Source organism: Babylonia areolata, chromosome 35 (assembly GCF_041734735.1).
Source record: "Babylonia areolata isolate BAREFJ2019XMU chromosome 35, ASM4173473v1, whole genome shotgun sequence".
In the NCBI taxonomy this organism is placed as follows: domain Eukaryota; kingdom Metazoa; phylum Mollusca; class Gastropoda; order Neogastropoda; family Buccinidae; genus Babylonia; species Babylonia areolata.
The window spans coordinates 13,002,757-13,023,153 of record NC_134910.1 but is presented as its reverse complement, the minus strand read 5'-3'; the positions used below and the strand labels follow the sequence as shown (position 1 = coordinate 13,023,153).

Sequence of the window (20,397 nt, the reverse complement as noted above, 5' to 3'; positions counted from 1 at the left end):
GATGTAATAAGTTCGGCGGCATTCTTATAAGAATCACACAGTTTAATTCTTTTTGCCTTTCTTGCGCCAACTAAAAAAAAAATTAAAAAAAGACTTTTGTTGTTGTTGTTGTTGTTGCGTTTTTACTATGTGTAATGAAAATGAATCATGTTCAAGTTGTGTTTTGTATCGTAGCATTTTAACAATCCGGCGAATCACTGAGTAATTGACGGATTGGTCAACACGGCCAGAGACAGATCACTGAGTCCCATTGCAATATTCAGTGATGGTCCTGAGCTACATCACTTAATTTGCATGAAGAAGCAATTGAGTTGGTCGTCGGTCGTCGTCGTCGGCCTCCTTCCGTCTCGAGAGACAATGCCGGGCTGCCGGCACCAGAAATGTAGTCACTGTCGGGTATTGCACTTCCCGGGGCCGGCTGTCGTGGTGGGTTTGTAGACCAATGCTGGACTGGCAATCGGCTCTACTGCATGTCAGTGGGACAGATATATGTAGGTCCTGCTTGGTTTACAGAATTTGACCTGCGTGTGGCTCTTTTTTTCTCCTACGCGAGTCAATGCGGCTTCTCTCTGCTTGTTTCACCCACTGTCTCTGAATAGCAGATTTCCTGGGTCCACATGAGTCCGCAAGCTTTCCCAGGACAGCACATCTGTACTTGTCAAGTCCCGTTTGCAGGCGTCTTTGAATCTTAGGCGGGGGCGGCCTCGACTGACTATGAGGCCTAGATCCCTCTGATAGTTCGCCGTACAGCACTGCCGGAGATCTTCAAGTTAGGGACTGCGGCCTTCATCCATTCGGCGGTGGCCAACCGCGAACATGACCGAGCCAGCGAATACTGACGGCGTCGACTCAGAAGGGAGAAGACAGTTGGCAACTGAAGCCTGCACGCCGGCTCCGTGCTACAGTGTTTGGGATCTTGTCCTGCCATCGGATTCCAAGAATGCGTCTGAGGCATCGGATATGGAAACGGTCTCTTCTCTTGGGCAGCATACTGATGTGGCCGGTCCATGTTTCACTCGAGTTGAGTATCCGGGTGCTTAGAACGCAAGCTCGATACACTGACCTGCATCTTAGTGTTCACCGTCAAGCTTTCGTTTGATCACACCCTCTTGTGAAGTTTGGACATGACCCCGGCGGCGGCCTTCGCAATTCTTGAGCTGATCTCTGGCTCGAGGGGGAGATTCGAAGTTATTGTCGACCCCAGATAATACTGAAACCGGTCAACTGTGTTCAGCTGTTCAGCTCGTGGCTCCCGATGTGGATTGTTGGAGGCCGGAGAGTTTGTGCCCTGTCCCATCACCTCCGTTTTCTTCAGGCTGATGGTGCGGGCCAAACTGAATTCATTGCACGCGTGCGCAACTGACGCGGTCTGTGAGTCTCCGCTGAAGGGCCTCCTCTGTGTGTGTCACTAGTGCAACGTCATCGGCGAAGAGAGCCTCTCTGACTGGTGACATGCCTGACTTTGGTCTTGGCTCTGAGTCTGGCCAGGTTGAAGAGCTTTCCGTCAGATCTTGTGTGTAGGTAAACTCTATCTTCGTTGTTTGCGAATGCATATGACAGAAGCATGGAGAAAAATATGCCAAATAATGTTGGGGCGACTGAGCACACAACCCTGCTTGACACTACTGCTTATTTGGAACGGGTCAGATACTGCTCCATTGTAGCACACTGTGCTCCAGATGTAGGCCTGGGCAGATTGATACGGAAGACAAGCTGTTGCCCATAGAGCAAGTCCCCCCTCTCCTCGCTTCTAGTTGACTCCAGGGGAAAAGCAGAAGCCAATACGCATGGCACCAGGGACGACGCAGGAGCTGCCGGAAAGGAGCTGGTTACAACTCAAGACCGCCTTAGGAACTTCGACTCCGCCGGGATTTTCTGTGAGGGTTTACTCCCTTAGCCTTTTCCTGAAGAAGATGTAGCCACAAGGCAGCGAATGTTTGAGCTTGGAGTTGTCCTTCTCAGTCCTAGACGAACAGCCTTCCTTGGCTAACGAGCTTCATCTGCTCGGGTTTGAAATCGGAGTTTCCTTCTCCTAGATGAACTGCCTTCCTAGGCTAACGAGCTGCACCTACCCGGGCTAGGGTTTCTGAGGCGACCCATTTCTGCCGAGACTATGTTTCCGTTGCAGGACATGTGGGGCTTTTCATAGATGAGACAGTGCCACCTGAAGCCTCACCGCATCCCAGTAGGCAACACCGTCAGTTTGTCCGGGACCCCTTATTTACTAGCAAGCCAGCATATTCGGGGCTAACCTCCATACCTTGAATCCGTCCGCTATCCGCAACCTGCGACCCTCTGGGTTGGGGATGGTCGCCCCTGAATTCCATAAGCATTGGTAGATCGAGGTTTTACTATGTGTTGATACTATATAAATATATATATATATATTATATATATATATATATATATATATATATATATATATATATATATATATATATATATGAGTTAGGCGGATCAGTATCAAGGACTTTGAAATCCCGGTCACGTCAAGTTCAAGATAGGAAAATCGGAAAATCTCTACTTAATATTTTCATCTAGCTCCTGTGACTTGACTTTCTTTCTGTTTGGCCATCAGATCTTTTACTGACAGCCCCAAAGGCTTTTATTTGTGTCATTGCTCAAGATCCGGTGGAAATCTCAATTTTATCTTTTTACCTAGCTCATGTGACTGGAATTGACCTTCTTTCTGTTTGACATCAGATCTTTTACAACCCCAAAGGCTTTTATTTGTGCCATTGCCCAGGATCGGAAAATCTCTACTTAATGTTTTTACCTAGCTCCCGTGACTTGACTTCAGTTCGGCTTTCTGTTTGGCCATCAGATCTTTTACAACCTTAAAGGCTTTTTGTGTCATTGCTCAAGATCGGAAAATCTCTCCTTAATGTTTTTTCCTACCTCCTGTGACTTGACTTTTGCTGTGAAGATTTCAGTTCTCAATGTCTTCACACCGTTGTTCAATCCAGTTTCAGTCCGTTGCATCATTCTTCATTTCTTGACCGATCTGCATTCAGTGCACTGTATTTCTCCATTACAGCAACTATACTCCAAAGCGACTACAGTCAGTGGTACTCAGTAACACAGTGTGTTCAAGTATTGGAGAGTGGTTTGGTTCCATACTTCAGCTGGACTGAGTCCGTCAAGGCTGCCTTCTGTTCCCCACGCTGTTCAACACCCGCACCATCAATGCTGATATTACTGTCCAGGAACAGAAACTATAGCAACTGTTCAGCACTGAGTTCACTTCAGTGGCCGGATTCATCTTCAGCAATGAAGGGTCCAAACTAGAAATCCTCTCGAGGGTAGCAAAGACAGCATCAGCACTGTCCAGACTAAAGTTTTGGAGCAAGCATAGCGCGCTTGGTCACAGATATATAAACTGTAAATCGAAATAGGAAGAACTGAGAGAAGACGAAAACAAAATTTGCAAGGAATGTAATATGGATACTTCAATCTTCAAATTGGAAGGTCAGCCGTCATTACTGACTATTAATGACCTGTGATACTGCTGGGGATGAATTTCATTTTGTTTTAGAATGTCCGCAAAATACTGTAATTAGAAATAAATTGATACCACATAAATATAAATCACAGTGTCAATGTTAGGTTTAGTGCAATTCAATCAGTGCTGGGAAGAAAACATAACTTACTCTAAGTAAATTCATAAAACTTGGAAAGGTTATGTAACTTTTGGTATACTGATCTAAAACATACTTGTCAGTATGTTTAATTTTGACTGATTTGTTTTCTTGCAAATCATTACTGGCGCGCGTGTGTGTGCTTGCGTGGGTGTCAGTGCGTTTTTGCGTGTTTCGGAGACATCGTTGGACTCAGTGAAGTTGTGATTCAATGAGTATGTATTGTTATTGTATCCCCCACACACCAAACGGGGTAAAAGGATCAAATTTCTTTGACTCTTTGAATCTTTGAAGGACAGCAACATCACTGGCCATGAAAAACAAGATCAGACCCCTGCCTGCACTGGTATATCCCAGCTTCAGCCTAGTGCACTGATGCATGCGAGACATGGACTCTCACGGCGGGTTCAGTGTGGAAAAGATTTCAAGCCACTGATGGAAACGAGAGGCTATCGCCGCAAGATATACCTACAAAACATCAAATACACTGATCACATCACCAATGAAGAACAGTGCGCCAAACCTTACGAAGATCTGCTGATATCACCGTGCTGAGTCAAAAAAGGTACGCAGGTATGGCTACGTATCAGTTGAAGAGCCTTCAGCTAAAACCGCCCGGTGCAATCATCCAATGAAATACTGAGAAAAGGATCGGGACGGAGGATGAGACTGAAAACAACAACAACAACAACACACACACAAACAAACAACAACAAAAGAAACAACAACAAAAACAACAACAAAACAAAACAACAACAAACAAACAAACAAACAACACTGTAGAATGAACAGGAAAAAAAATCATCCAGAGATCCAGGCTTTTGACACACAACCTTCAGACCTGGAGGAATCTGGTGAACAGTTCAGTGCGGTGCTCCAGTTACTGTGAGGGAAAAGAAAAAAACCAGAAGTCCTGTGAAATTAATGGGCAAAGGTGACGGTCCAGCTGAGTTTCACAGCTTCTGCATGCTCCAGATCCATGCTAGCTGTCAACAGAATCTTTGAGAACGGCTTCACGTGAAAACGAATACGATGCTCCAGCAGCTTTTCTGGCTGTTCTTCCAAATGTACGTGTTTCATGGGACTTCAATCTGATAGACTTGATTTTCTAAACGCGATTCTTTCCCCTCCCATTTCCTCGCTTACTTTTTAAAACACACAGATAAAAGCATAAGAATTATTTTGATCAGGTAATTATATATATATAGAAACAAAACGGCGAGAGAACATGGTATTGGAAATTATTTTTATAAAACAATCGGAATAATGATTTCCTTTTACGGGAAGTGATTGCTGGCACAAGCCACACCCACTTGTTTACAGTGGTGACGTAGCAGCCATGCTGTTCTATTTTTAACTTTAATCGTAGCAGACGACTTGGAGAAAAAACACAACAATATACCGATTCTGATGATTATTTATTGAAAAACTTTGCAGAAATAGGTTCCGTATGGCCATCCAACTATATCATACAGAATCATGTGTTATTTAGATGATCTGTATTTAAGAAAATCAGGAGAAATTTCATTGACAACAGGTTGTCATGAAGGTTAGTTCCCTTCTAACAGCTGTCCGGGCGAACCCCGCGATTTTCCGTAATTTTTTCATATCATGCTATGCTGTTACCCACCAAGACGAAACATGCACTCGTGAATCTAAAGCCATAAAGTACAACCGATTCTAAAAAGTTTAAAGAAAAATCTTCCCATTAATCTGATGTAAAAATGCACATGGAAGAAAGTGTGTCATGTCAACTGAGGTCAGATAGACAAAGGTCAGAGGTTACAGTTTTTCTATTTGGCAAAAGATGGTGTGTTTCCGTTATAACCTTGTATGAAAAGTCGCTGATTTCCCCTTTTTCTCAAGCAAAAAGCTAACAAAATCCGTCTCATCTCTTTTCATGCAGCTGCTATCGAAAAAATTTCCATGATGTTGCCGTCGCGTAGAAGTCACGTGACTCAACACCAACATTATTCATAAACAGACAATCCATTACACTTTGCTGGAGACGGTTGAGCGGAAATGTCGTCTGATTTTACCGTTCCCAGTTGCTTTGCGTCTTCCATGTCAATGTAGCAGACAGCAGACAACATGCCCTAACCCTCAGAGAGACAGGAGAGCAGGGGGCAGATCGCAGAAACGAGGAATAGCGTCACGAAATGAAGCCTGAAGTTGGAGGTAAGAAAGCAAGGTCACCATTTTAACAACACACATCAGCTTGCATTGCCAGCTGTGCAAAAAAATACACCCGGTGTGAAGATTGTTCCTATTTGGCTGTTTGGCCGGTTGTTTGGTGTACGCGTATGTCTCAGACAAATTTTGGTCGCTCGTATTTGTGTTGATTTGTCTTATGGAAAGTTTGTGCAACTTCTGCCAAAAGACCATCTGCGTGTCTATTTTAGGCAATGATCTGATGGGGGGGATAGCGCTTCAGAGGGAAGCTCAGCTGTTGGGCATTGTCTGTGCTAATCTTTGTCAGCTTTTGGTCGTTGACCGGTAACAAAGAAGCGAGAGGAGGGAGGGGTGGGGTGGAGAAGAAAAGAGCGCTTTTGCTCGTCAGTAGACTTGGAGACCAGGACCGAAATAGATTAGTTATGTGCGCACAAAACTTAGACTGTTTGAGTGTGCAGTTGCCCAGAAACCGGATGATTCACTCCTGTGTGTTCGTGTCACATTTGTTAGTCCCAAGAGGAAATGTGTCGTCATCTAATCAATTTACATACTATACATCGTGACAGAAATGAAGCTGGTTGTTGTTTCAGATAAATTTATACAAGAAATCGCCGGAGAACATTCTTCTGTCCAAATTTATGTTTCCCAAGTTACAGTTTTTTTTATGAGAAGTAAGTTGATAAGAACTGCTGTTAATGATGTTGATCATAGAATAATACTAGTACAAATACTGATACTAATAATAAAGGATTGTTTTTGTGATATATAATCAGTCTTTAAAAATGAACATGGGAAAATTGTGTGGGTACCAGCGTGTGTGTGTCTAGAGAGAGAGAGAGAGAGAGGGGTGGGGTGGGGGGTGGGGGGGTCAAGCATATAGTGTGACATGAATCTGTTCATCCCACAAACAGTAATTGAATGCTTCTTAAAAACATTAAAAGCACAGAACATCATAGCTGAAGGAAAATTTCTTTGGGTGTTAACATACATGTAACTTGTATGACACTAATGATTTGTACTTGAGCAAGCTGATGGGTCGCATTAAGTAATCAGCAGTAGACAGAAGGTGTGTGCCTTTGTGTCAGGGAGCAAAAGTTACTATACTTGTTTGTTAGTCATTTACTGGTAATGCTCCTGGCATTGTTTAATTGAAAAAAACAAGAACAGTTCTTTGAATAATGTGTGTATGTGTGTGTGTGTGTGGAGAGAGAGAGAGAGAGAGAGAGAGAGAGAGAGAGTATGACATAATCTGCTCTGTATAATTACAAATTATGTTACTTGGCAGTTAAAATTCTCAAGCTCCCATGCTGTGAGTTTATCTGTCTGTCTATCTGTCTCTTTCAGTTTTGATAGTGTCTGTCTGTTTCTCTTTCACACACACACACACACACACTCACACACACACACACACACACACACACACACACACACACACACACACACACACACACACACACACACACACACACACACACACACACACAGAATACACATTTTGCACACACACAGACGTACAGACACACACTCACACACACACTACACAAACACACACACAGACATACAGACACACATTTAGTGACTCACAAAAGTGACAAAATATACATGTTGTACTGGCACTAACGTCATACACACACACACACACACACACAGAGGCACACACAGTCTCATATGTGTACTGTGTATAGGATGGGCTTGTATTAACGTTGCTTAACAAGCTCTGTTATTATTATTTATTTATTCTTTTAGACATGTTTGCTGTTTAATTTTGTTTTTCAGATTGACTGCCCATATTGCAGAGAACTTCAGTGTTTGTGAATTGTGCTGTTTAATGTCTATATTTGATATGTTCTGTGTTTAAACATGTGGGAGAGTGTTCAGTCAGAAATAGGTCTGTTGAAACTTCAATATTTTGGCTTGGGAGACTGGAAAATGCTGGCCTGTTAGTCTGATATGTATACTTTATAGTTGATATTTTAGTGATTGGCAGAAATTTAAACCACAGAAGTTCAGAATGAAAGACGGAAGCACAAACATTTCAGCTGAAGAGTTTCAATCTGTCATATAAATTACAATCAATTCCTTTAATGTCCGAAACATGCAGTGCACAGAAATTTGATTTCAGGTTGGTCATAAGAGGGGGACAGAAAGTTTCATTGGACTTGGAGCTTTGTTATTATAACTTGTTTGTGTGTGTGTGTGTGTGTGTGTGTGTGTTTATTGACAACTTTTGACACCAGTAAATTTTTCTCCCAATGAAAATGGTGTAAAATGAGGATTGCTTTGAAAAAAAAAAAAAAAAAAAAAAAGTGTTACCATGGCAACAAGAATTTGCTGGCACTGAAGAAACCATACTTTTAAACAGAGGGCGCAGGTGAGGAGGAACTTCAAGGAAGACGCAGGCATTGATTTTTCAGTGTCGTAAGTGCCAGAGTGCAGGTTCTATCTTGTGAGAAACAGATATCGACTCACTGAACAAGGAGGCCTGCCTCTTTGTGTTTTTATAGCTAGGGGGATGCATTACAGCTCTGTGGTGGTGGTGTTTCCTTGTTTATTTAAAAAAAAGAAAATCTATTAGGACAGTAATCTATAATGGGGGTAAATCTAAATGATTCATACTTGTTTGTTCAGTTTAACTTAAAAAATTTTTTTTTTATTGAGGAATAAAAATAGTAAAAGTAACTTTTGGCATAACATAGTAAGATACAAGAAATCATAAGCACTTAAATTTGATGATAATAATACTACAGTTCCATGGTGGTCTGGGATTGCACCCCTTTGCACATGTGCAAAAATGTGTGCTTTACTACTTGCACAAGTGCACACATGCACGCGCGCGCGCGCGCGCACACACACACACACACACACACACACACACACACACACACACACACTCTTTGTCCCTGTGTCTCTTTCTCTATATATCTCTCAGTGTCTGTCTGTCTCTCAATGTCTCTCTCTTTCTCTCATTTCTCTTTCTCTCTCTCTCTTTCTCTCTGTCTCTCTCTGTCTGTCTGTCTCTCTTTTAACATAACAAATTTTTTAGCTACAATATAATTTCACCGCAAGATGTTGATAGTGGATAACTTGCTAAGAATATTGATGAAAAGACTGTCATCATGAGTAAACCTCACAAATATTGATATATATATATATATATTGTTATATATTTCATTATTGCATATAGATTTGTATTGTAAATAGAACGATTGCTGTATAGATTGTTTTGAAATTTACCCTGCCAGTTGGCCAGATGTAGATAGACCATCTGAAGTTGTTTTATCAGCCCATTTTGTTTTGTTCAGTGCCTTGCTTTTCTTTCTTTTCTCTCTCCCATTTTATCCAACTGCAGGCACAGTGTAGATCTATACAGTATTGTGCAGTTTCAGTTATCTCCATTTTTGGTTGTTGGTTTTTTTGGTTTATTTAATTAGCAGTAATGGCACCCCTCATGACATCGCAGCTAAAAGAAGCTGTTTGTCATATCAATCAATGAATCATTGTCAAACTGTCGGTTGTCTTGTCTTTCTCTTTGTCCTCCTCTTTCTCTTTTATAATTATTAATCAGAAATATGTAAAATCAATATATTTTTTTTTACAGTTGTTTTTCCTCTCAGTCTTTCTCTCTGACTCCCTCTCCCCACCTTTCTCTCTCTCTCTCTCTCTCTCTCTCTCTCTCTCTCTCTCTTCCTCTCTGTCTACACCCTTCTTCCCTCTTTACCTTTCTCTCTCTCTACTCTCTGTCCCTGTCTCTCTCAGTCTACCCCTACCCACCCCGCCCCCCCCCCTCTTGCTTTTTTTTTTTTTTTCTTTTTCTCTCTCTCTGTCTGATACTAGTATTTTATTAAATAATTGTTCAGACATAACATCAGGCTTCCCTCTTTTTCTCTCCCTCACCCCCTCCCTCTCACCAACTCACCTGAGTCCCACCTCTCTCTATAACAAACCTCTCTCTGTGGTGTAATCAAAATTGAAATCTCTGTCGTTTAATCAAAATTGAAATGTAACACCCGTGTAGTACTGTTTCATGTGTTTACAACAAGCCTCTCTCTTTCCCCTGTCCTCTCTCTTTCTCTTCTCTCCTGCTGTTTATACATACATACATATATATATATATATATATATATATATATTATACTTCTCTCCTGCTGTTTATACATACATATATATATATATATATATATATTATATATGCTGCACCACATTTGCAAAGGCAGATGCCTGACCAGCAGCATAACCAAATGCGCTGAGTCAGGCCTTGAGTGCATTCATATATATATATATATATATATATATATATATTTGTGTGTCTGTCCAAGTGGATTTTAAATAAGTCTGACAACTCTTTGCTTTCACCAATACTTTATCTGCATAGATTCAAGCAATGACAAAAAGGGTCTTCAGTGTGCCTGCAACGTAATGAAAAAGATGATGGATAATGAAACGAATAATGCAGGGCGAATTGGATGTAATGTGGTGAATGATCATGATATAAGTATCCTCTAGATTTCTTCCAAAAATGTTTTTTGCCAGAGGACAACACTCTCATTGACATGGGATTTTTTTCAGTGCGCCTGAAGTACATGCTGCACACAGGAGCTCGGTTTATTGTCTTATCCGAATGACTAGAGAGTTCGATTTTCCAGTCAAACTTGGGTTTAAGAAAGAGCGAGAATGATGACTAGAGAGTTCGATTTTCCAGTCAAACTTGGGTTTAAGAAAGAGCGAGAATGAACAGGATTCAAACCCAGACGCTCACAGACTCTGTATTGGAAAACACCAAGTGTCAGACTTCCCATTGTGTAGACTGAACCTTCTGATAAGCCGGAATGACAGGACCATCTGTCCCAAATCAGGAGAGAGAGAGAGAGATGAGGTGTTGGGTGTTTTATCTGTTGTCTTTTGCAGTATTGGGTAGCCTTTGCTGAGAACGTTACTACTGGTGGGTTCTTCAGTTACTGAAGTGGGCATGTGTGCCAGTGTCAGATATTCAGTGTTGGATTTTTTAATGTATTGTACTGTATGTGTGGGTATTTTGTTGTTTATTGTTTGTGTGTGTGTGTGTGTGGGGGGGTGCTTGCATATGACGGTGCTCTTGCTTGCATGCATGTGCTTTTCAGTGTGTGTGTGTGTGCGTGTGTGCGTGCGTGTGTGTGTGTGTGTGTGTGGTGGACTTGCATGTGTGTGGGAGTGTTGTGTGTTTGTCACTATGTGTGTGTGTGTGTGTGTGTGTGTGTAGAGGTGCTTGCAAACGACAGTGCTCTTACTTGCATGCATGTGCTTTTCAGTGTGTGTGTGCACGAGAGTGTGTTTTAGATTGTGCACAGGAGGGGTTGGGTGGACTTGTACACATATGGGAGTGTGTGTGTTTGTCACTATCTGTGTGTGTGCGTGTGTGTGGCGTGCGCAGAAAGGGGTTAGGTGGATTTACATGTTTGATATGGGAATGTGTGTGTGCATCAGTGTATCTCTGTGTGTGTGTGCGTGCGTGCGTGTGCGTGTGTGTGTGGTGTTTGCAGTGTGCAAGTGTTCTTGTGTTTATGGTGTATCTGATTTTACATACGATGTGTTTCTGCCTGAGGATTTTATGAGACTGTGTGTGTGTGTGTGTGTGTGTGTGCTCTGATGCTTGTGCATATGTGTAAGTGCACATGCATGCCATGTGCTTACATGTGTGTGCATGCATATTTGAGAGAGAGTTTGGGAGACGGAGGGGGATGGGGGAGAGAGACAGAGACTGAGAGAGAGACAGAGAGGCAAAAGATGTAACTAGGCAAATTCTGAAACCCATTGTTGTACACAAGAGCTGTGTAAAGTTCTGTAAATGTGCAGTCAGAGCCAAAGAGAACAGGGGCCACCACTTGGCAAGCGCTGTATACAGCTCACACACACACACACACACACACACACACACACACACACACACACACACACATACTGTACACACATCTTGCAGATGGGAAGATCCACAAGTGGTGGTTCACTGTGTATACATGTATGGATTCTACGGCATCTGGCAGCTGACTTAAGGAGTTCAGTCAGTGATATGTTTGTGTGTGTGTGTGTGTGTGTGTGTGTGTGTGTGTGTGTGTGTGTGTGTGTGTGTATTTCTGGCTGTGTGCATAGAGTTATGTGTGTGTGTGTGTGTGTGTGTATTTCTGTCTGTGTGCATAGAGTTGTGTGTGTGTCTATGTGTCAGAGTGTATGTCTGTGTCATGTGTATAGAGTGGTGTGTGTGTGTGTGTGTGTGTGTGTGTGTGTGTATTTCTGGCTGTGTGCATAGAGTTATGTGTGTGTCACTGTGTGTGTATGTGCCTGTGTGTGTGTGCGCATGTATCAAGAGTGTATGTCTGTGTATATAGAGTGGTGTGTGTGTGTCTGTGTGCTAGTATTTCTGGCTGTGTGCATAGAGTTGTATGTGTGACAATAAACATATATATATATATATATATATATATATATATGTAGATACATATACACACACACATACATGAGTGTGTATTGTAGTGTATTACTTTTTGTCACAAAATGTATCTGTGTGAAATGCAGGCTGCTGTCTCCTGGAGAGCAGCAGTATTGTCATAGTGCAGCGCCGCCCAATTGATTATTAAAAAAAAAAAAAAAAAAAAAATCAGTCTGCAAGTCTACTGTAGTGTATCACTAACAAAATGGATTTTTTCTGCTCAACAGTTATGCCAGGGACAACCCTTTTGATGCCATGGGGTGGGGTTTTTTTTTTTTTCTTTCATGCTTATGGGACCTCAGTTGATTGTCTTTTCTGATACAGATAAAACGGAAGTCTGAAAATTTGAAAAACAACAACATGATATTGAACTCATTTTTGCCAGTGTGTGGGTGAAGCGTTTAGATTATGGATAACTGATGTTAACTGATTTAAATGAAACAGTTTTCAGGGGAAGGTTGTATATAACTGAACTGACAGACATTTTGATCACGGCCAACTAGTGACATGGGACTCATTTTCGTGGAGAGTGTCAGGGAGTGTGTCTCGGTGCTTGCACTGGTCAGGCAGCATACATTACAACCACCACCACCACCACCACCACCACCTCACAACCTGGGTCGTTCAGTAGGTCAGGTGGAGCCGTGAGCATGTCAGAGCAGGTTTTTACTGAGTTGTTTGACCAGTTGCACTAGGTGTGGGTGTGGGTGTGGGCGTGAACGTGTGTGTGTGTCTCGCAGTATGAGTGTGTGTGTGTGTGTGTGTGTGTGTGTGTGTGTGTGTGTGTGTGTGTTATTATGTTCTAAGTGTGTGCATGTATAAACTCTGTGTGTGTGTGTGTGTGTCTGTGTGTGTGTGTGTGTGTGTGTGTGTGTGTGTTTCCAGGTATGTGTAAGCTTGTGTGCATGTGGTTGTGTCTGTGTGTATGTGGGAGAGAGAGAGTGTGTGTGTGTGGGTGGGTGGGTGTAATTATATATGTGTTTCTGAGTATGTGCATGTGTAAACTGTGTGTGTGTGTGTGTTTCTAAGTATGTGCCTGCATAAACTGTGTGTGTGTGTGTGTTTCTAAGTATGTGCCTGCATAAACGTGTGTGTGTGTGTGCGCGTGCGCACGTGTGTGTGTGTGTGTGTGTGTGTGTGTGTTTCCAAGTATTTGTAAACTTGAATACTCTGTTACATGTTGTTGTGTATGTGTATGTGTGTGTGTGTGTGCGTGTCTGAGTGTGGGTGTAATTATGTGTGTGTTTCTAAGTATGTACTCGTGTAAACTTGTGTGTGTGTGTGTGTGTGTGTGTGTGTGTTTAAGTATGTGTATGTGTGTACCGATCGCTAGCATCAGGTTTCTTCTCGACATAATGATTTTGTCAGAGGACAACACTTCTGTTGCCTTAGGTTCTTTTTCAGTGTGCACACCAAGCGCTTGCTGCACACGGAAGCTTGGTTTATCGGCCCATTCAAATAACTAGATAGATGCACGTTTTGATTATCCAGTCAAACGTGTGGGAGAGAGGGTGAGCTTGGGATAATTTTCAAACCCAGACCTTACTGCACGCTGCATTGGCAGATAAGCATCTTAACTCACTCAGTACGGCCAGTCCTCTCTTCTCCTCTACACGGACCCCTCGGATGTCCAGTGGGTGTCTGAATGACCCAAGCTTTAGCTTCCGTCGTCAGAATTGTGGTATTCTTTGTCAACATTCACCTCTTCAGTGTAAGAGCCTTCCGCTTGCAGTATTTTGATGGTGGTAATTGGGGTGAAACGCTGTTAACGTCGTCTCTTTCGCCGTTCGTATGGAGAGAGTTAAAACCATTCTTCCACCTTCCTTCCTAAGGTGTGTGTATTCTTCTTCTTCTTCTTTTTCTTTGTTCGTGGGCTGCAACAACTCCCACATTCACTCGTACGTACACGAGTGGGCTTTTACGTGTATGACCAGGGGGGTTGCTTGCTGGGCATGTTCTTGTTTCCATAACATTTTTCCAGGACATTGAGATGAACACAATGACAACAAGAATGTGTTTTTTTGTGTGTTTTTTTTCCCACTTACAGTTTACAAAATCAAGACAGAAAAGCATAAGAAAAAAAAAAGAAATAGAAAATTGGGATAAGAAGAAGGAAGAGAGAGAGAGAGAGAAGGGGTGGGGTGTGGGGGGGGGGGGTGGTGATTTTTTTCTGGACATTGAGATGAACACAATAACAAGAATTTTTTTCCCTCCCAACCCTGGGGTACAAAATCAAGAAAGAAAAGCATAAGAAAGAAGAAAATAGAAAACTGGGACAAGAACAATACACAGTTTTGATGGACAAATGTTCGCAAATCATCCTTCAGCATCAGAGCTGTTAAATGATGGAGTGCACTATTAGATGTAACAAAATCAGCTAACAATATAACCCACTTAAAAAGAAAATCTTCTGGACAACGACCCTAGATCATTAGCTCAGAAATACGATTTTGACAAGTAATTGATAGGCAAATTAGCATGCAAATGCAAACCCCAAAATACATATTTCAAGAAAGGACGTGGAAAAGCCTTGAGGCTTATTACAGTCCCACCTTCTGTATCTGTATCTTGTTTCTGTAAGAAGAAGGAAGAAAAGGAACGCAGGAAGAGAGAGAGAGAGAGAGAGAGAGAATTGAAGAAATACTATGAAAATGCACTGGAAAAAGAACTAAACACATCCCATGAAAAAAACAGAGAGAGAGAGAGAGAGAATTGAAGAAATACTATGAAAATGCACTGGAAAAAGAACTAAACACATCCCATGAAAAAAAACAGAGAGAGAGAGAGAGAGAGAGAGAGAGAGAGAGAAGGGGGTGGGGGGTAAGGGAGTAAAGGAAAATAGCACAGTTAAGTTCTCTACAGGTGTGTGCACTGAAAAAGAACTGAACATACATCCAAAGGAAAAAACGACAACAAAAACAGCAGCAACAACAACAACAACAAAAAAACCCAAAACGAACAAAACAACATCATCAACAACAACAACAACAAACAAAAAACAAAACAAAACAAAAAACAAAAAACTGAGAAAGAAAAGAAATGGAGAGAGAGAGAGAGAGAGGGGCTGGGGGGTAGGAAAACAGCGCAGTCAGGTACACTGCATATGTTGTGTGAACTGAATGAATGTTTACCTTGTATAGAAAAAAAAGAAGACAAAAAACAACAACAGAACACACACACACACACACACACACACACACACACACACACACACACAAATAGCACTGGGGGGGGGGGGGGGGGGGGGGGGCGGGGGGAAAGTGACAAGTAGACCTTGCACAGCGATTTGCTACTAGTAGATTTACTGCTTGTACTGTAGCAGCAGTACTGCTACTAACAGTAACACCATGTGGTAGTATTGGTGGTGTACTTGTATAGTGACCCCAGCGACCCACTGGATCAGAGCTTTGGTGGTGGTGTTGTTGGTGGTGGTGGTGGTGGTGGTGGAGGGGGTAGGAGTGGGTGTGTGTGTGTGGGGGGGGGGGGAGGAGTGGAGCACTGGACACACTAACAAAATCAGAAAGGACGAGTGAGAGAGAAAGAGAGAGAGAGAGAGAGAGAGAGATTTCAGTTTCAGTTTCAGTTGCTCAAGGAGGCGTCACTGCGCTCGGACAAACCATATACGCTACACCACATCTGCCAAGCAGATGCCTGACCAGCAGCGTAACCCAACGCGCTTAGTCAGGCCTTGAGAAAAAAAAAAAAAAAAAAAAAAAAAAAAAGGGGGGGGGGGGGAATAAATAATAGATAAGCTTACATAAATAAATAAATAAATAATAATTATAATATAGAAAAAGGTAGTAGTAATAATAATAGTAATACTAATAAAATGATAATAATAAAAAATAAGCGTTTAGTTCACACATACATACACACACACACACACGCACACGCGAGAGAGAGAGAGAGAGAGATGAAAAAGAAAATACCACTTATAAAGTTTAGTGTAGTGTAGTGTAGTGTGTGTGTCTGTGTCTTTGTGAATTTGTGCGTGTGTGTTCATGTGCGTGCATGCACGCGTTTTAGAGTCGGGACTGCCAGTGTGTCAGCATGTTTGTGTGGTGTGTGTGTGTGTATGTGTGTGTATGCGCGTGCGCGTACGTGTGCATGTGTGTGCACGTGCGCACCTGTAAATGTGTGTGCGTGTGTGTGTGTGTATGTATGTGTGAACTAAACGCTTACATTGATTTCAACAACAACAACAACAAAAAAGTGACAAAAGAAGTTGTGGAATTTATAGGTTCTCAGAGACGTTTGCACTGCAGTTAAATTAACTACCACCAGTTGTAGTCGGATAGTTAGCACCTTATTGTACGTGTACCATGGCTGTGAATGGGGCGATGATCCCTTGATCTGAGCTTTGGTGTTGTTGGGAGTGGGGGTGTGGGCGGGGCCGGGGGAAGGGTGAGGTGCAGAGGACTCACTTACTTACGGACTTGACAAGGAGTAGCGCTGTGTGTAGTGCAGTGTCAGTACCCAAGGGACTGGTGGTGGTGGGTGGGGGGGGGGGGGGGGGGGGGGGGGGGGGGGGGGGGGGGGGCGGGGGGAAGGGTGAGGTGCAGAGGACTCACTTACTGACTTGACAAGGAATAGTAGCGCTGTGTGTGTAGTGCAGTGTCAATACCCTAGGGACTGGTAGTGGTAGTGGTGGTGGTGGGTGGGTGGGTGGGGTGGGGGAAGGGGGTGACTGAGAGAGAGGTGCAGAGGTAACTCACCGACTTGCTGACTCGACAACTTGAGTAGCGCTGTGTATAACCACAGTGTGAAGACCCTCGGGGACTGCTGGTTGTAGGGGTCAGAGGGTGAGGGGAGGGATGGGATGGGTAGGAGGGGGGGGTGGGGGTGGGGTGGGGTGGGGGTATTGCCATTGTCAGCTCAGTCATGCACCCGGCGTGCGTGTCAACTGGACTCCCCACCCCAGCTGATCTGAGTTTGGTTGTTTTTTTTTTTGTTTTTGTTTTTGTCGGCAACCACGGCACTGATCATTTTTGGGTCAGTCCGCCACCACCACTAGACATAACATAGCCTCCTTCCTGCCACTGTTTTTATTTATTTTTTTTTTTACCCACTCTCTCACCACACTTATCCCCCTCCATCCTCCCTTCCCCCATCAGCTCCCCTCTATTCATAATTTACCCCCCCTCCCTATCTCCCCCTTTTCTCCTCCTTGTCCCCCCCTCCCTATCTCCCCCTTTTCTCCTCCTCGTCCCCCTCCCTATCTCCCCCTTTTCTCCTCCTCGTCCCCCTCCCTATCTCCCCCTTTTCTCCTCCTCGTCCCCCCCTCCCTATCTCCCCCTTTTCTCCTCCTTGTCCCCCCTCCCTATCTCCCCCTTTTCTCCTCCTCGCCCCCCTCCCTATCTCCCCCTTTTCTCCTCCTTGTCCCCCCTCCCTATCTCCCCCTTTTTTCCTCCTCGTCCCCCCCTCCCTATCTGCCCCTTTTCTCCTCCTTGTCCCCCCCCTCTATCTCCCCCTTTTTTCCTCCTCGTCCCCCCCCCCCTCCCTATCTGCCCCTTTTCTCCTCCTTGTCCCCCCCCCCTCCCTATCTCCCCCTTTTCTCCTCCTTGTCCCCCCCTCCCTATCTCCCCCTTTTCTCCTCCTCGTCCCCCCTCCCCCTTTTCTCCTCCTTGTCCCCCCCCTCCCTATCTCCCCCTTTTCTCCTCCTCGTCCCCCCCTCCCTATCTCCCCCTTTTCTCCTCCTCGTCCCCCTCCCTATCACCCCCTTTTCTCCTCCTTGTCCCCCCCTCCCTATCTCCCCCTTTTCTCCTCCTTGTCCCCCCCTCCCTATCTCCCCCTTTTCTCCTCCTTGTCCCCCCCCTCCCTATCTCCCCCTTTTCTCCTCCTCGTCCCCCTCCCCCTCCCCCTTTTCTCCTCCTTGTCCCCCCCTCCCTATCTCCCCCTTTTCTCCTCCTCGTCCCCCTCCCTATCTCCCCCTTTTCTCCTCCTTGTCCCCCTCCCTGTCTCCCCCTTTTCTCCTCCTCATCCCCCCCTCCCTATCTCCCCCTTTTCTCCTCCTTGTCCCCCTCCCTATCTCCCCCTTTTCTCCTCCTTGTCCCCCCTCCCTATCTCCCCCTTTTTTCCTCCTCGTCCCCCTCCCTGTCTCCCCCTTTTCTCCTCCTTGTCCCCCTCCCTATCTCCCTCTTTTCTCCTCTTTGTCCCCTTCCCTATCTCCCCCTTTTCTCCTCCTTGCCCCCCTCCCTATCTCCCCCTTTTCTCCTCCTTGTCCCCCCCCTCCCTGTCTCCCCCTTTTCTCCTCCTTCTCCCCCCCTCCCTATCTCCCCCTTTTCTCCTCCTCGTCCCCCCCTCCCTATCTCCCCCTTTTCTCCTCCTTGTCCCCCCCTCCCTATCTCCCCCTTTTCTCCTCCTCGTCCCCCTCCCTATCTCCCCCTTTTTTCCTCCTCGTCCCCCCCCTCCCTATCTCCCCCTTTTCTCCTCCTTGTCCCTCTCCCTATCTCCCCCTTTTCTCCTCCTTGTCCCCCCCCCATCTCCCCTTTTTCTCCTCCTTGTCCCCCTCCCTATCTCCCCTTTTCTCCTCCTTGTCCCCCTCCCTATCTCCCCCTTTTCTCCTCCTTGTCCCCCTCCCTATCTCCCCCTTTTCTCCTCCTCGTCCCCCTCCCTATCTCCCCCTTTTTCTCCTCCTTGTCCCCCCCCTCCCTATCTCCCCCTTTTCTCCTCCTTGTCCCTCTCCCTATCTCCCCCTTTTCTCCTCCTTGTCCCCTCTCCCCTATCTCCCCCTTTTCTCCTCCTTGTCCCCCCCTCCCTATCTCCCCCTTTTCTCCTCCTTGTCCTCCCCCCTCCCTATCTCCCCCTTTTCTCCTCCTTGTCCTCCTCCATTTCTCCCCATTACCCCCACCCCCTTCTTACTCTCCCCTACCTTCCCCACCTGTTGATGCCCACCGAACGATTACATCCCCCTCCGATGGAACAGGTGACAAGTCATGCAAGCATGTGTGCGTGCACACACATGCACACACACTCACCCACACACAGACACACTCACCCACACCCACACCCACATACACACCCACTCACACATGCACACACACACACACACAAACACCTAATCTAGTTTACTCCCACTCCCTACCCAATGGGGTGTTTGTAGATAATATATATATATATATATATATATATATATATATATATATATATATATATATATATATATATATATATATATAAATATTTATCCCTAACTGCTATGTTACTATACCTCACTTATGATTATTAATTCAAACACTATCCAGAAGACCTAACTTGTGGTGTATTTGCTAGCCCTTGGGATAAGTTGAGACTGAATGTCATACAACGGAATTCAGCGACTTTTATGAAAAAAAAAAAGTGGTCTATAGTTATACAATTATGGTATTAGAATATTCATGAATGAAAAACAAAAACAAATAAAGCTATGATAAAAAAAGAAAAGAAAAAGAAAAGAAAGGAGAAAAAAAAAAATAAAGGATGAATTTTTAATTCAATCATTGGGTTAAGTTTAGCAAGCCGGTCGTTCAAGCATGCCGATACATTTTTTTTTTTTTATGTGACTAATTCAAATTGTAATGCTTGTTGATTTGTTCATACAGTTGTGTCCCGTACACACAAGTGGTGTGTGCATAGCGGGAGGGGTGGGAGGGGGGGATGGGGGGGGGGGAACAACCTGCTGATCCCCATTGAGGGGATTTTGAGGGATGGGGGTGGGGGGGGGACCTTTTTCACTTTTCTGTGTAAATAGTGTAGTATACCCGCCTGTCAGGAAATTCTGTGCTTGAAATTGTCTTCTTTCCTGTGTGGATGGAACTAAATTTTATATATACGTGCATAATATATACTTCTGTCATTAAATGTTTGGACAGCACTAGCTACACTTAACACCCCTGTCCCCACTGCCACCCAACACTTGGTAGGACTTTGTGGGACTGGACTGGACTTGTGAATCATCGAAGGACCCCACCCACTGTGAAGTTCATGCTCATCTTCCGGCTTGGGAAGGAGAAACTGAGATACTTGTACGCATGTACACACCCACCCACACACACACACACACGCATACATACATACATACACATGCACACGCAAATACACACGCACACACACAGACACACACACACACACACACACTGATGTATGGAT

At 44.2% G+C, this 20,397-nt stretch overlaps 1 protein-coding gene across 1 annotated transcript in view; it reads left to right on the top strand.

The window, feature by feature from the left end:
• The first annotated feature begins 5,635 nt into the window (after positions 1–5,635).
• The window catches only part of LOC143278147 (uncharacterized), a 78,573-nt gene continuing 63,811 nt past the window's right edge, over positions 5,636–20,397 (top strand). Inside the window, exon 1 of the mRNA XM_076583179.1 lies at positions 5,636–5,816. Coding sequence (XP_076439294.1) covers positions 5,798–5,816 — 19 coding nt within the window. The 5' untranslated portion in view covers positions 5,636–5,797. The remainder of the gene's footprint in view (positions 5,817–20,397) is intronic.